The 14049-nt window shown below is 45.9% G+C and overlaps 1 protein-coding gene across 3 annotated transcripts in view; it reads right to left on the bottom strand.

Moving 5' to 3' along the window:
* The window catches only part of SLX4 (SLX4 structure-specific endonuclease subunit), a 33418-nt gene that overhangs the window by 15719 nt on the left and 3650 nt on the right, over positions 1 to 14049 (bottom strand). For 2 of the 3 annotated variants that reach the window (XM_054080732.1, XM_054080730.1), the window contains 8 exons: positions 13295 to 13328; positions 10329 to 10431; positions 7847 to 8588; positions 6472 to 6699; positions 5492 to 5666; positions 3195 to 3410; positions 2017 to 2231; positions 630 to 943 (listed from right to left, as the gene is read on the bottom strand). In XM_054080732.1, coding sequence (XP_053936707.1) covers positions 630 to 943; positions 2017 to 2231; positions 3195 to 3410; positions 5492 to 5666; positions 6472 to 6699; positions 7847 to 8219 — 1521 coding nt within the window. In that variant the 5' untranslated portion in view covers positions 8220 to 8588; positions 10329 to 10431; positions 13295 to 13328. The remainder of the gene's footprint in view (positions 1 to 629; positions 944 to 2016; positions 2232 to 3194; positions 3411 to 5491; positions 5667 to 6471; positions 6700 to 7846; positions 8589 to 10328; positions 10432 to 13294; positions 13329 to 14049) is intronic. The other variant, XM_054080731.1, reaches the window with a different exon arrangement.

The following is a 14049-nucleotide window of genomic DNA, read 5'->3' as shown; positions in this document are numbered from 1 at the left end:
TGTGTCTGTAGGCACTTTTTATAAAAACACTGAAAGAGGCAGGAGATCCAGGTGAAAACCAGAACCAAATGGTGGAGCTCTAAACTGGATCAAGGCTATTGTGCACCAAGAGGCAGTGGGACGCACAGGGCAGGCCTGAGTTCAAATGTTTCACTTTATAACTCCAGGCGCTCCCACCTTCTCCTCTGTGCAAGACAAATATCAATCTTCAGCTTAAACTTTTCACCCACACCCTTGCTGAGCGCAACACATGGGCAAGGCTCCTGCTATAATCAGCCAGAGAAAAGCACCAAGGAGGAAAACAAGAGCCAGGCTGCTGTAAACACGGATGAACTAGTGGTAAAATGACCACAATGGGTTCCCTGCACTCTCTGTTCCCATCAGTTCTATTTTCTGAAAGCTGAAGGAACAAAAAGGTAACGTGAGCCTTGGTCTCCTCTCCAAACAGGAGAAATGAAAGTTCAAGATCCTAAAAGTAGACTGTGTAAGATCAGGGGACAACAGGACATGAGCAGTGAGTATGGGTAGGCAAAGGCAGGGGATCACTTGTTTACCACAGGAGGAAACAGAAGGGTTACACAGCAAGTGAACCACGGAACAATCAGCATGAAGACAAAAGAGCATCGCACCTGCACAGGCTTCCAGGGTACAATTGGAGGGGTTAATGCAGCAGTGTAGAACGACTCAGGGTCATAGGGTCCTGTCAGAGCACTGATATTCCATAAATAGCACTCTCTGTTTTTGGACAATGGCAACAGCCAGGTTGCTTTTCCAGATTCATCCTCCAAAATCCTACTAGCAGGAAGCTGAGGGGTAGGAGGGAATTCCACCTCTTCTGCAAGCAGCATAGCTACTCGCTCTTGGATCCTTTTGCGGGCCTTCTCCGGGTCCTGAAGCAGTAATGGTGGAGGTGCAGTTGGGCCTCTTTTACGCCGTTTTTTCTCTTTAAAAAGAAAAGGAAAAGGATCCCAAGTAAACAAACAGTTGAGCTCATTGGACAGAGCCCAGCTCCTTCAGGTCTTGTAGTCAGTGGTGACCAAAAGGTAGCTGCGAACTGAAGGCAACTCTTAAGACTTCCACAGGTAGCCTGAAGCCTCACATCACCCACACAGGAGAAAGGACGGACTCCTGCTCACACTGCTCTGCTGCCTTCTGGGAGCGGTTGCCTCTCTGCAAAGGCTGATCATTATGGAAGTAACCGATATCCACACAGACGCACGGAATGGTGTCTGTACAGCACTTGTCTAGATCTCAGTGCTTCACAAAAAAGGGAGAGAAAACCATGAACAACCCCCTGAGGGACTCCTTTCCTTGTGTATAGGTCACTGACGATCTCAAACCACAGCACACACAAGCACTGAGCAGCTTTTGTTTGGAAATCCTGTGTCTGACTACTTTTGCCTGACTGATGCCTGACCCCAAATCCAGCTGGCAACACCTGCAGGCCAGGAGGAGACCTGAGCAGGGCCACGACAAGTCATCTCCTCTCTACAGAGCAGACAATACGCTTTCCTGGCTGCTGTCTTCCTTCCTAAACCTTTTTTAACACTGAAATAGCGAAGTACACGCTCAATAGCATACACATATGTCTGTGACAGAAAGAAACAGAGAGATAAGGCTCAAAAAGCTGCATTAATCCAAGCTGCAGAAGGATGAACAGGAAAAAATCCACCGCAGGAGAAATAACAATAATCTTGTTGTGTTATCTCTTTTCACTTCCACAGTTTACAAAAAACAACAGCTTATCTTAACACTATTGTACAGATTCAAAAGATTCAATTGGTGAAAAAAGCATGAGACTCCTAAGGGCTTTCACTAAAACCTACGGGCATCCTGCAGACTTTTCTGGCTGTGTGTGGACACCGCGTATTGCTGAGGCTCCGACAGCTTAAATAACACAGAAACAGGGCTGTCCTCCCTCCTATACCCAACAGGAAAGTTTCAGCGAAGAGCAGGCTGTTCTACATTGCTCCCCCAATAACCCAGCCTTTGACACTAGCTCGCTTTAACACATACCTGATCCTGGCTTCCATTTGATTGGCAAAGCAGCCACTGGTTTCACATTTGTAAAGGATTTTGCTTGCTCCTGCTTTTCTTGCTCCAACAGAGAGCGTGACATTGCCATAGCAACCAGCAAATCTTCATCCTTAGTCTCCAATTTGGCCCTCTTCTGCATTTTCTTTGAGTCCTCTTTGGAGGAGCCTTTTCGCTTTGCCCTGCTTGGTTGATGGCTGAAAAACAGGAATGCAGCAGGAAGCCCCAGTTAATGCGATGGGATCACAGACAAGAAACACAGAGCACTCCTGACCAGCTGCTCTACTTGTTTAGAGATTTTCATATCCAGGATAATGAGAAACTATTCACTACTTTATTACCTAGCAGACAGCAAAGGATTTCTTATAATCCATGGAATTTAGAGCTATTTAGAGAAAATAGTGTTTGGAAAACGTAAGTGTAAGCCCACAGCATTGATGTAAGCATCCATCTTGAGTGATTTTGTACCAAAAGGGAAAAAACAAGTTGAAGTAGGGCAAAACCAAGATGACCAGAAAATGCGTTCCCACTTTTCTGCTTCCACAGGGAACAGGCAAAGGTCTTCCCTCAGCACAGAAGTTAGGAGCTCTTCTACAAATCCAGTCAGGCACCACTTACTGAGCTCTGAAGGTTCTACTCAAACCCAAGACAGCAGACACAGTTCTGTACCAACCACCTTTCAAGCCATCACATCTGCTTCCATCTTGGCTCGGGGTGTAGAGCACACCCACCCAGGGCAGCCGCAAGCCGAACAGCCAAGGCACTGGCCCAACAGATGCTCTGTAGAGCCTGTGTGCTCATACTGTGTGGTTTGCTCAATAAGCTAATACACCATTCAGCTTTACTGCGTAATTGCCTCACGGAGCACAAATGTTTCTGACAAACCGGTATAAGGTTATTTATGCCCCATTTTGCTCCTGCCTGCTGACTTTTAAAGCCATCCACCACCTGACTCCTCCTGAAGGAAAGCAAGATGATTTCTCCAACTAACTACCATGTTCTACTCATCCAGTACTGGGTCACAGCTCTATGTGACCTTCTTTGGACGAGGGCATCCAGCCTACGCGTCTGCCTTGCTACTACCCTTCGCTCCCAGGAGCAGACTCAACATCTCTCAGGCCAAAGAAAGTAACCAGCATCTTTTATTTTCACCAGCTTACTTGGGACACTGAAGAGGTGCCTCCCCAAGCGAGGACGCCTGCAAGTGCACTGCCTGAAGAAGCAGGTTAGGAGGAATATCCATCTCGACAGCACACCGTTTCAAGTGACTGACTCGGCTCTGGGCGGTTTGGAACTGCTTCCCGCAGATGGGACATTCTGGGACCGGTGGCTTGCTGGAGGATGACATCTGTGCTTCTTCCATCTCATCCAGGCACCTGTGAGACAACGGCAAATCTTATCTCTGAAGACTTAAAAACTGTCCATGCTAAGATTGAAACCATAATAAATAAAAGGAAGCACAATCACCTCTACTTGTAGCAGCCAGAAATATCCCTTAAAGAAACAAGAACTATGTGCCCAGCACTGTGCTGAACATGAGATGTAACCATTAGATGGAGATCACGGCCTCAGAGGCATATTAAAAACCTGTCGCTCAAAAGCAACTGCAGATAACAGCCTCCTTTAACTTTGTCACGTGCCCATCGCCTAAGCTCTCTTTCTGCTTTCATTCTGACATTCCAGCTCACTTACAAACCATTGTTAAAAAAAGAATCATCCCACCAGAGAAGCCTTCCTCAACCAAAACACAACTACTTCTTCTCCTCCTTACTCCTTTTGTAGGAACAACCCCATGCAGTGTCAAGAACGCAAGTGATTTCAAGTCAGCTACCTCCCCCGACAAGGACGGGGTTTTATGTTACAGAAAAGGGAGCAGCTGACATTAACACCACAGTCAAGAGTGAGGGATGATGAACTTGTAATAATTTCTGGTAGGCCAAAACTATGTAAAAAATTTAGTTGTTCTTTTTCTGTCCTCTCCAGAGAGATTCAGGGTGGGAAATCCTGGATCTGCAGTACTTGTTAGAAAAAAATCACTCCCTGATTATAGAATCCTAGAATCACAGGATCATTAACATTGGAAAGGACCTCTAAGCTCATCCAGTCCAACCATCAGCCCAACCCCACTGTGCCTGATAAACCATGTCCCAAAGTGCCACAGCTACACAGTTTTTGTGTATGGAGACTCCCCCACTGCCCTGGGCAGCCTCTGCCAGGGCTTCATCACTCTGTCAGGAAAGAAATTTTTCCCAATATCCAATCTAAACCTCCCTCAGCGCAATTTGAGGCTATTTCCTCTTGGCCTATCGCTTGTCACTTGGGAGCAGAGCCCAGCACCGACCTCGCTCCAACCTCCTTTCCAGGAGCTGCAGAGAACCATGAGGTCTCCCCTCAGCCTCCTCTTCTTCAGCCTAAACAGCCCCAGGGCCCTCAGCCACTCCTAAAATAGACTTTTGCTCCTCACTTCCATTACCTAATCCCAGATAAGGTAAAGACACATAAAACCTCAACACACAGGGCTGTGTAAGGGACCTCTCCTCTGATGTGCTAGGACTGGTCATTACTGGCTTCGCAGCACGCCTATCCGTCTACAGCTTAACCTCACATGACTGCTATCAAAAAAATCCATTGCTAATATAACCCTGTAATTTCATCATACAATTACATGCTTAATAGCTCAGAAAGCAGAGTCAATCTCCAAAAAGCCTTTCTGACTCTCTGTCACTGTTTTACAGCCCCTGCCCTCTCCAGCAGCAGTAAATATCTGAAGACAGAAACAGCAGCAACACCTCTCAAGCTGCAGGTGTGGACAACCCCGATGAATGTGAGCTGCTCAATAACGTGATGGAGCACTGGACGAATTAGATCACTCTTGCCTTCTGAAAGTGCTTCAACTAAGAAATTAGTCACTCAAATATGCTGTTTCTGATACTTTCTGAATAGAGAAGCACAGGCTTTTAATCTACAAAAAGCACCTAATATATTAAGATATATAAGAGCATTTCATATCTACCACTAAGGAAACTGCTAAATTAAGGGCATTCATTTCAATTTAGACATCTTTCTACACAGTATCAACTTCCCCTCAGAAAGCAGCTCGCATATGCAGTGACATCCTAGACAAACAATTCTTAGCAAAATAGAGCAAACTTCATACTGTTGGCTGAAATCGGAAGATCTTAAAATGCGCAGTAGTGGGTCCTCGTTAATTCTGACAGCCCTTTACAGCCTCAGCTCCTCTGCCAGGCTGCTGATGAAAGCAGCATGAGCCTCGCCACACACATGCAGAAGCCCTGCAGGGCAAGACAATCAGCCCCTGCTTTGAGATAAAAATGACTAGTTAATTTAAGCCATAAATGTCAATGCCGCTACCATGTCCTGTAACACTAAGCTGACTGAGCAGTCTCTGAGGTTAATGGAGAGGATGTGGAAAGGACACATCGTGCTGGTCTTCCACCTGTTAACGTGCTGCTCTCGTCGCGTTGTGTTCATGGCTGAGAGATCTTTCTGGCAGATCTGACAAAAAAACAAGCCTGCATCCTCCAGGCTTGCCAGGCCGTCCTCTTTGCTTTCCTGCTGAAGAGCCAAGGCCAGAGCCCCATCGTGTTCCATGGACAGAAGATGGTGGGCATCTGTTGAAGAAGGGATAGATAAGCTAAGATAGACCACTCAGAATCCTGTATAGAAGGTGCAGAACTGCTATACTTGTCATTATTGGTTTATTAAATTGCAATCTTTTACTTGCATCCTCACATCTGATCTCCCACAAGGAAAAGTACACACCGTGCCCTTCAAACGCTCCCGGCCTGCCCCACCCCGGGAGCAGGAGCTGGCAATTTGTTCACAGTAACTAACATGTCAGAGCCAAATAAAGGGTAAGTTTGGGCTAAAGTTTCTGGGAAGAACATGGGCTCTTACACATTACGTACTAAAATACAGCAGATTTTCATGCCCACACAGAACCAGCAGGTCCCCGATTCATAAAGAACCAACCCAGAGTAAAAGTGCTGTGAATTCAATCCATCCGCACAGAACATATCACCTTATGCAGGGCCTGGAGATCTACCAAAGCTGGGGGCTACCAAAGAGTCAGATTTACCTAACAGCTACCTAAGCCTGTCCTGAGGGAAGGATGACAAAGTTCACTGATCCTCCTGGAATTTCAACCTGTTTCCAAGAAGACAATTATCCCTCTGGAACCTAACATGAGGTTAATTCCGCCTTAGAGAAGAGCTGGGAGAAAAGCATGGACAGTCCTTTAACAATAGAGAAAGCAAGTTTCCTCGGCGATCCAGAGTGATTTATTCAGTGCTGCACACGGAGCCACTAGGCAAGCTGGGAACAAAGCCCAGAAATCTGGACTGCTGCTCCTGAAGCCATTCTCGCCAGCCCACAGCGCTCCTGCTGCACGTACAAGAGCTAATGAGAGAAACGTACCATTCTCTGGTGGGTTTTGCTCCTGGCTTTCATCAGACTTTGGCAGGTTGTCATCCATGCTGTGCTTTAGCTGCTCGGGTGCCACCCTCTTGAACTGCTGCATCCTCTCCACCACCAGCTCTGCCACCCGCACTTTTGGTGCCTTTGAGGTGGGTGAAGAGCAGGTCCCTGGCTGCGTAGCAGGATGGAAGGATAATGTAGTTTGGGAACAACTACTCAGAGGATTTACTAGAGGGGGAGAGAAACACCAGAGCTTTACCAGTTGTTTAAACACAGCTGAGCTGCCCAGATCACTGCTGGGAAGCTTTCCCCAACAGCAGCCCAAGCCCAGCTCTATTTTGCAACAGCCATTTTTAGGGGAAGAACTGAACAATGATATTACACGACTTTACACTTGAAAACCGCAGTAACAGTGTCAGGCTTCTGTGCTACAGTAGGGTTTAGATGCCTCTGTAACCCTCTTAGAGGATGCGATATTAAGAAAGGCCTTGCCTGAAGACCCCTCACAAGAGCAACAAGCAAGGCAGCCCCCCAACCCCACTCTCTGCCGCATTCCCACCACAGGATGTCCTGTGGTTCCTGTTGTTCTTCCCTCTGGGCTCCAAACCCTATCTGTGACTCGAACTTCCAGGCTGTGAGCTGAACGAACCCAGAGCCCAGGAGAGCTGGTAACAAGCTGCAGGTGAAGGCAACGCCCGACTATGCCACTGCTCGGCTTGAGGCTCCCTGCAGTTACGGGTAGGGCGAACAATGGCACCAAAGATTTCACAGCCCAGGATCCGTCCTCTGAGCACAGCCACTTAAGAAAGTGTGATCAGGACAGAACAGGCACAAAAGAATCCTTTTCCTGGCTGATCTTATTTACCAGTTTAAGGACTTCCTGCAGTGGTGACTGCCTTCAGCCACCAAGTTCAATAACCATGGAAGGAGTAATCATTTACGAATTAATCCATCATGTTTCTTGTTTATATTCCTGACCATGACAACATCCCATGGCAATACATTTCACAATACAATGATGCACTGGGTGCAAAAGCCCCCCGTTATTTTCTAAGCTTGCTTCTAGATGATTTGAGCGTGTTTTTCTCAGTTCTGTTTTTGGAAAAAAAAAAAAACAACCAGCAAATAATAACTCCCCAACACATCACTTTGTACCAAGGCTTCGCCTTACCTGCCTGCAGCCCAGCAATCGCTCCTAGGTTAAACCCTGGGATAAGACTAAGTACCTAAGTGCAGGTGAAAAGACAAGATGCAAGTCTGCTTCGACCAGTGCTGCTCTAAGTCCCCACCGGTGGACTTCTGAAGAGCTCCACTGAACTACAGTGTGTTTTCAGTCCCAGTCTATTTTCTGCTTGAAAGCCTTCAGCTCACTCACCTGTCAGAGTCCTCTGGCTGCACTCGCTGGACACTGCACTCAGCTGGCTGGCAGGGAAAGGGCTTCTCTTTCCATCCCCTGGTGCAGTCTCACTACTGCTACACACCGCAGCATCACTATTTTCTTTGTGCAAAGATATTTGTTCCTTTGGACCCAAATCTTGCAGCAAGTTTGCCTTCTTCACTGCTGGTAAGTGATGGGTTTTGCCTTTAGCAGCACCTTTGCCTGTTCTAGATCTGCCTCTTGCTGCAGTGCTCTTCGACCTGTTCTTAGCCCTCTTCGCTGCCTCACTGTCTCCAGCTTTTTTCTTTGCTCCACCCAAAAGATTCGCCCACAACTCTTTAAAATCATTGTCCTGTTCATCCATTGGCATAAACGTTCCAGGAATGCTGTGGCCTAATGGCACTGGGAGGATGGGAGGGCAGGGGAAGGTACCAGAGTCGGGTCAGGTTTGCCTCCACTACCTGCAATTTCACCAAGTTCCTCCTGCCACCTCAAAGACCTCCATCCTCCAGACTTCAACGAGGTCAACACAGTGGGCACCCTGTTCATACAGTTCATTCTTCCACACTTAATTCACAGCCATGTAGTAGAGCCTTTTCTTTCTCCAAGGGCCCCACTTGCTTCCACACATAACACATTGACAATGCAGTTCTCCAAGGTTAAGCACCTCCGTTTGTGCAGAGCATGCATAGGATCTTCATGATAGGGTACAGGGCTCCAGAACAACACTCAATAGAGCCTTTAAATAAAAAAATAAAAAGGTGATAATGTAAGAAGGTACATGAAAATGCACCGTGGGACAGGGCTGGGGTAGAATTTTGAAGGAGGAGAGAATTTGTATAAAACTGTAAGGTTAGAAAAAGCATGTACTGACTGAAAGCACCATCATTGCAATTGTACCAGACACACACAAGCCACGCTAGGAAAGAAGAAGAAAGCATTCAAAACTGACACCTGATACTGAAATTTTGTACTGCAGCTCAGGATTTGAGACTGTCCTTTTTTTAAAAGCACTCATACCTGCATTTATAGAACACAAGACCAGGGAATGCAGCAGGGGAGGAAAAAAAGCGTCCTTCACATCAAGCAGCTATTCTAGAGTGTAAAACTCTGCTCTGCGACACAGCAGCTTTGAAGAGAAGAGCCCAATCTCATTTTGAGGAGTAAATAAAGGCAGTTTCTGGTATTTCAGCAGGGTTTCTGGGACAGATCTGAGAAGAACTCTATTAAATATGTTCATCCTTTCTCTCCTCCCGCCTCCATGGCCGCTTGCGTCCAGGATTAGCAACTCCTGCTAATAGTGAACTCTTCCTCCCAGTACTCAATAAACCATCACACTGAGCTTGTTTCACAAACCCTCACCAAGTACATAAGGTAAACAGGCTACACAAAGGGTATTTACACATGAGTTTCTTCATCTTTTCAGCTACAACAAGAACAGCAGTGCTGGCTGGGGACTACTTGGAACAGTCCGAGGTACAATGTCCAGATGCAAATGCCATCAGCCCCCAGGCAACATTAAAACTAGATCTCTATTCTTAGACATTTTGATTGTCCTCTTCTTCCCAATCCTAAGTTCATTGTGGTTCTGGCTGCTTTACCAGAGGTTTTATATTGCTCCCGAAAACCTATTTCTTTCAAGCCTAAAACGGAGTGTTTCACTTGGAATGGCAGCAGCTGTGGTTCAGTTTCTCCATTAAAGCTCTGGGCACAGAAAGACTCAAAAAGCAGGAAAAACACATGCGAGACTGTTTTCTCAAATGGCTTGGCTGCAGACATGCGAGGCTCAGGAATGCTGGTTACACACTTTCATGGGTCAGCCTTTCCTATAAGCAATTACAGATGTTAATGGATTTATTTATTCTAAACTCAGGCTCCCAAACCAGCAGAGGATTTTGCTGTGAATCTTGGAGCCATTTCCTGTTAGAAAGAAACTGCACTTTTATGTAGCCAGTTCATAAATTCAATTTTCCTGGACAGAATCTTGGTGTAGTTATCACTGTAAATTGACCATTTTCTTGTGAGTAGGAGACAGCATGTGGAGAAAAACAGAATCTTACATCCTCCACAGCTTTAAATACCTCTCACAGACACGTTTGTACTGCCGTATTATTTATGGCGAGTTCCTGATATTAAACTTCGAAACAGATCAGCACTGTTGCGTTTGCAATCAATGTTCAGTGCCCCAGGCAGACCAAGTCAGACACACAAACGATGCAAAACTAACAAAGAATATATGTGCCTTCCTTCTCCCTTTCCAGACTTGTATTTACAGGTTCCTGCTCTGTTCAGCATCTCAGTAATCCTGAAGCTGCTGCTGCTGGTGTACCTAACAGCAGCTTTGGCACCCGTTTGGAGAGCTTGAAAAGTAATGGCTTTGAAAATAATTTCTTTCAGCACAGCATTCAATTCATTTTAGGAGATTTTAGGACTCAACAAATCACAAAGCTGGTCAAATAAAACAAACAGCAGCACTTACCGATCCGCTCAGATGCCAAATCTATAGCCCAGCTGTGTCCTTCAAGTGAATGTAGACCAGTAAAATGGAACAAAGCAGGACTAATAAGAATGAAAGACAGAACCTGGAAAATGGAAGGAACAGGTTGGATTTAGTGTATTTTGTACTGACTGCTCTTTTTGCTCAAGTCCCAAGCTGTGGGGGAGGAGACCACAACAGCACAAGCTGTAATGGTGCCCAGTTCTGCTCCTTGCACTGGCCTGAGTGGAATACGCAGGTGCGCTGGATGCCTTGTTGAGGATCCGCTCCACTCAGCAGCGTCCCCAGCAGCGTCCCCAGCCCCAAGCAGCACCACGGCAGAGACCACCCAGCACCCTTCAGAAGGCAGAACAGGTCTGACAGACTGGATAAAGCCCTGAGGAACCTGGTCTGACCCCACAGCTCACCCTGCTTTCAGCAGCACATTGGACTAGAGACCGCTTGAGGCCATGTCCAGTCTGAGTGATCCCATGGTCCTACAAATAATCCCTCCTTGCCTTTTCCATTTTAGACCAATTTTGTTTCTGTTTTGTTTAAACCAGAACAACAGTTAATTCTCACAGAAATCCATCAATGTTACTGTCATAATCCTCCAGCCATATAACACCACACCTTTAGATCCTGCTGGTTTTAGGCTCACAAGCATCTACTGAATTAAGTTCCTTAGTTTAACTGCAAAAATCCAGGAGAAAGTATCCCTTTTCACCAGTTCTGTTTGCTTCCTCTGTACTTTACCACCTGCTGCTGAGACAAGGAGGACAGAAGCTCTAAATCCACTCTCTTCAGACCACCCAGTATTTTTTAAATTACAATTATCACATCCTCTAGTGTCTGTGCTCTAGAATGAGTCCCAGTCTTTTCTCTTTTCCTAGGGGAACCTCTCCTGGCCCCTCACCATCTCCATGAGTATTCCATGGATCTCCTTCACCTTCCACAGCCTTTTCTGAGGCACGCTGGCCAGTACTGCAGACAGCGGACTGCTGGGACTGCTGGCGGTTTTATATTGGTCCCACTCCTTCCCACCAGGGCCTCGCAGCTCCTCGCATCTTTTTTGCTTTGTTCTGAAAGCACCTGCTTGGTAAGCAAAGGTTTTACCTGACCAGAGATGCCCAAGGCTCTTTCAGTATCTGGAACCATGAAGGTGTTCCATATGATTTATCTCTTTTTCCATTTCCACACTCTACTTCACACCCATCCCCACTGAAGTTCATGATCTACTGTGTTAAATGCAGCTGGGAGCCTGCTGGAACCACCTCTGCTCTCAGCTGAGCTGAAAAAGCCACATCCCTGCCCAGTGGGATGACCAGGTACACCCCAAGGTGGATTAAAAAAAAATCCTTGCTACCTTTCAGCCAGCTTCCTCTCTCAGATCATTTACCACTCACAACAATTCTTTACCTCTCTCCTCTTTTCAAAGGATTTATGAGCAAGGTACACAGTTATCCACTCTTTATTTCCTTATTTGTCAACAAATTCAAACCCCTCCATGAGACCACTGAGAGAGTCTATTGGTGAAACGAGGCTTCCATGTTGGTAGGACACTACCAGGATAAAAATATATAATGTCAGACATCTACAAAGAACTTGATGATCATTTCAAGCAGTTTTATAGGTACTTATACAAGACTTACTGCCTTCTAATCACTTAGTTCAATCACAGAATCCTTCTTAAAAAAAAAACAACAGACAAAACATCTGCTACCCTCTCACCTTTCAGAAAAGCTTCTCTTCTAACAACTGAAAGCGTATTTCTACCTGAAAGCGTATTTCTACCAGCCCCCCAAACACCTGACACCTTCTCTCTGAGCTCTCAAATATTTAACATCCTGCTCACTCATCACTTTAAACTACTTGTTCCAGGAACGATTCTCCTGCCCTTTCCAGCCCCCAGGAATGTGTCATCAGTGTGGATAGAATGTGACCTCAACAACTTGTACCCAGTAGGCACCTTCTCCCCTCTGATCTCCTTAGTGGTTCCTCAGTACAAGTCCTGAATCTGTGCCTTCAGAAAGGAAAGGGCTGTGCTCCCTTGGAAGCAACTTCCTGGGTTTCACAAGAAATACCAGGGACAATGGGACTATTTAACACTAGAAAGCAATCCACAAAGTCCCAAGACTGATCCTCTCCCTCCAATTCCCCATGAAACAGCAGCACTGGCAGCTTCATTCCTAACCAGCTGGAGGAAGATGCGGTGCTGAGCCTGCAGCAGGCATCTCCGCTCCACAGGAAGGGTGGCACCATTCTCGGCAGGAGCACCTCCTCTGACTCCCTCCACCAGCAAATCAGCATGGGAGTGGTCCTGACAGTCCTATAAGGCTGGCCAGAACTTTAAAAAATGGGATCAAAGTGACCAATATTGCTTCAGTCTTAAGAAATTAGTTAATTGCCACAGTGGGCAGGAACCTAGGCTGCTAATTACAGCACACTGATAGAAGACAGGGTGATGGGATGCATCCTGAAAGTTTTATTGCCCCCTCCCCTTCTCATTCTTTGAGAGCCGCAGCTTGAAGATCTGAAGGTTGGTGGCAAGATGTTCAATCAAGCCAGTCCAAATACTGCACAGGGAAAGAATTTCTGTAGCACTTGTTCTGGAAACCACACCAGAAGGCCATTCCCTAGGGATTCTTCCCAACCAAATCCTGTAACAAGAAGTCTTCTGACAGGTTCCTGATGAAGAACTTAAATGTGAACAGTGGAACTTCTGGAAAAGCATATTATCCTGCATACACTTACGGACTCCCTTCACTGCATCCTATTCTCTCCAGGTTCCTGCACTAACCAACACCTTTTTCACTGACACTGTGCTACGGAGACACACCTGAGCTGTACAGTGCAGGGTCTCCGTGTTTGCAGAAGTGCAAATATATTAACACTGAGCAGAGCAGGGTTTGTTCTGTGGGGAAAGAATAAATTAAGTGCAGAAGGGGAATTCAAAGTCAGGTACCAACCCTCTTGTCCTGGTCTCTGCCAGCTTTCCTGTGCCTGAAAAGGATAACAAATGGAAATATAGGAAATTACAAATCAACTTGAATCTATACAAGAAAGGAAATGATAGCTAGGAAAATAATCACCAGATTCTAACAAACAATCTTAGCGATGATCAGTAGCAATGCCTACCTGGCACTGCCCACTGCTCTTACCTGCTATCCTGCCAGAGCACAACACTCCCATTTCTTTCCGCGGCTACATCTCTCCTGCTAGCACCTCATACACATGGCAGAGCAGTTCATGGCCACCAAAAGATCCGTCACATTCCAGACACGAATTGGAAATCACTACTTACAAAACCAAATGCCCCTCTGCCTTTCAGACATTGTAGAAACTAACCTTACTTCACCAAAATGGGATGGTTTTAGTCTATAGCTCCTCTGGAAGGATAAAGGGGAAGTGAATATAAAAATATAACCTAACGGTCACTCAGGTGCAAATGCTCATGGCTTGTATGCAAACACAGCAGCACACAAATCACAAAGACGTACCGCTGGTGTTTAAAAAATGCTTATTTGATTGGACTGGAAACAACAACAAGCTATTAATTTGAACAGAAAGATACAACTGAGAAGTGAATAAAAACATTTCAGCAAAGGCCCCAGGAAGCAATAAAGAGATCAATGCTTGCCAAAACCTAACTTAGCTTTCAGAAAAGTAATCAGAGTAATAATAAAAGTAAATATGTAAAATAACATCATGGTGAAGGAATTGG

This window comes from Cuculus canorus, chromosome 15 (genome assembly GCF_017976375.1).
Source record: "Cuculus canorus isolate bCucCan1 chromosome 15, bCucCan1.pri, whole genome shotgun sequence".
Lineage (NCBI taxonomy): Eukaryota > Metazoa > Chordata > Aves > Cuculiformes > Cuculidae > Cuculus > Cuculus canorus.
The sequence above is the reverse complement of the archived record's forward strand: the minus strand, read 5'-3'. Positions and strand labels throughout refer to the sequence as shown.